Source organism: Pseudomyrmex gracilis, unplaced genomic scaffold, assembly GCF_002006095.1.
Source record: "Pseudomyrmex gracilis isolate BER0280 unplaced genomic scaffold, ASM200609v1 scaffold_3404, whole genome shotgun sequence".
NCBI lineage: Eukaryota > Metazoa > Arthropoda > Insecta > Hymenoptera > Formicidae > Pseudomyrmex > Pseudomyrmex gracilis.
The window spans coordinates 1-2,449 of record NW_018023988.1 but is presented as its reverse complement, the minus strand read 5'-3'; the positions used below and the strand labels follow the sequence as shown (position 1 = coordinate 2,449).

The window sequence follows — 2,449 nt, the reverse complement described above, 5'->3', positions numbered from 1 at the left end:
TTTCATTTTTTTAGAAAAAAATCGGGAAACATACACAGAAATAAATTTTGTGAAGGCATTAGCACATAACTTGCAAATGTAATAATTCAATTATTGATGTTTACACTATTGATTAAAGTTATATTGAGTAAATGTATCTAATGATTTATGTTATCCAATTTATTAATTATGTATTCATGAAAATGTCATATTGTAAGATGTTATAATTCTTGATATTAGATAGATAGATAGATGACGAAAAGCGGGGGGCTTGTGAGACCCTATTGTCACCTAGATCTCTAAGATCCTCTGCGACTCCCGCTAGTTGTTAATCGACCAAGCTGCTAAAACCCGGCATTTGCTGCCAGGCTACACAGTTGGCCGATTTTAATTATTTTCAGGTCCTCGGGCTCCACAAACATGGAGCCCAAAAATCTGAATTTCTTGAGTGCCAGAGACGGGCAGCGACACAATATGTGCACGCTGTCCTCCTCCTCCTCACTACAAAATCTACAACTACTCTCCTCAACTAGGCCTAAGTTGAATAAATGTGCCTTGAAGGCCCAATGCCCTGTGAGGAGACCTATGCACAGTCTTTGTCTGTACTTACTCATTGTCAGTAGTTCTTTGGTCTTACCTGGCAATGGCTGAGTCATCAGGGCCTTAGCTTGGCGGCAGCTCTTCAGTATCTCCCAAGAAATCCTGTGCTCCCTTTTCAGCCAGTTCTTGATATGGTTTTTCCCTGTCGCAAAGGGAACTCCAACTTTCTGGCAGACTGGTTCCTCCAAGGTTCCCAGTTTTGCCAGACTATCAGCCACTTCATTTCCTTGGATACCTTGGTGGCCAGGTACCCAGACAAGCGTGATGTTGTTTTGCTCGCCCAATTTGTTTAGAGCTTGCATACAGTCCCAAACCACTAAAGATTCAGTGGTGGTCTTGGCAAAAGTTCCTATGGCTGCTTTGCTATCCGTATAGATATTGATCCTCCTAGTTTTTGTCTCTCTTGAGAGTAGGAGTCTTGCACATTCCAGAATGGCCAGGACTTCCGCTTGAAAGACCGTGGCCAATTTATCCAAAAAGAAAAACTCTCTGTGATTTAATCCTGGACAGTAGATGCCTGCTCCATAGCAGCCGTTTGCTCCAGATCCATCAGTAAACCATGCATGAGTGCCCGGCTGGATCTGAAGATTTTTATTTTTCCAGTCCGCCCTGGTGGTCAAGTTTATGGAGAACGCCTTGTCCACTTGGCGTATTCTGGATATTCTATCTTGCTTTAAGGTAAAGGGAGGTTTGTGAAGAAACTCGAGCCTAGTATGACCTACACCGAAATCTCTCCACTCCCCCTGACACCTTAGTCTATATGCTGTGAGTTTGGCAGCGCTGATGATGGGCAATCTTAGAGATGGAATGCAGAGTGCCACTTCCAGCGCTTCTGTTGGTGTCGTTCTCATAATCCCTACCGCAGCCCTCAAGTAATTACCTTGTAGGCTTTTTAGTAGGTTCTTTGACTCCATCTTTTCCACTCTGGGCCACCAAACAACAGCAGCATACGTTAACCTCGGTACAAGTATCGCTTTGTATATCCATAGGGCAGTATTTAGTTTCATACCCCAGGATTTTCCCATTGCTCTTCTACACGCCCAATACAAGGCGTAGAATTTGGATTTCTTTATATCGAGATGTGTTTTCCAATTCAGTTTGGTGTCTAGGTGGACTCCCAAATATTTTACTGACTGGACGTATTCTATATCTTTTTGCCAGAGTCTAAGCGGCTCAATGGCTTCAGGTTTGTATTTCCTGGTGCAAATCATGGCCTTGGTCTTTAGTGGATTAGCCTTAAGTCCTTTTGATTGACACCAGTCTTGCATGATCTTAAGGGCTTTCTGCATAGTCTCCTTAAGTGTTGAAAGAAAACTACCCCGCACTATAATAGCCACGTCATCAGCGTAACCAAAGACGAGGAAGCCTTTCTTCTGTAATTCTCGTAGAAGTTCATCCGCGACCAGACACCAAAGCAGGGGAGATAAAACTCCTCCCTGTAGGCATCCTTTTGCGGGGAAACCATGCACACTTGAGTCCCCATGATTGGCAGTCAGGGTTCTTCCTGTTAGCATGCTTTGTGTCCAGTCTGCTAGAGCAGCGGGAATGTGATGCCCGGTCATTGCTTCCCTGATGACATCATATAAAGTGCTATCGAAAGCTCCCTCTATGTCCAGAAAGACGCCCAGGGCATATCCCTTTGCTTCCAACTGCACTTCGACTCCGCCCACGAGATGGTGCAAAGCAGTATCTGTTGATCTGCTCTCTCTGTAGGCGTACAGAGCCGGAGACAGCGGATGTGCTAGCAGAGGGCCAATTTTCAGATATCTATCGACCAGTCTCTCCAGTGTTTTCAGTACAAAGGAAGTGAGACTGATCGGTCTGAAATCTTTGGCTGCTATATGGCCATTTCTACCAGGCTTGGGTATAA

General features: G+C 44.5%; 1 protein-coding gene across 1 annotated transcript; it reads right to left on the bottom strand.

Annotated features, from left to right (window-relative positions):
* Positions 1-323: 323 nt before the first annotated feature.
* On the bottom strand, positions 324-2,320 carry LOC109863158 (the record flags this gene model as incomplete). The annotated part of the gene is made up of 1 exon (XM_020443363.1): positions 324-2,320. A coding segment is annotated over one exon (1,997 nt), but the record flags the coding sequence as incomplete, so codon positions are not given.
* Between the last annotated feature and the right edge of the window lie 129 nt (positions 2,321-2,449).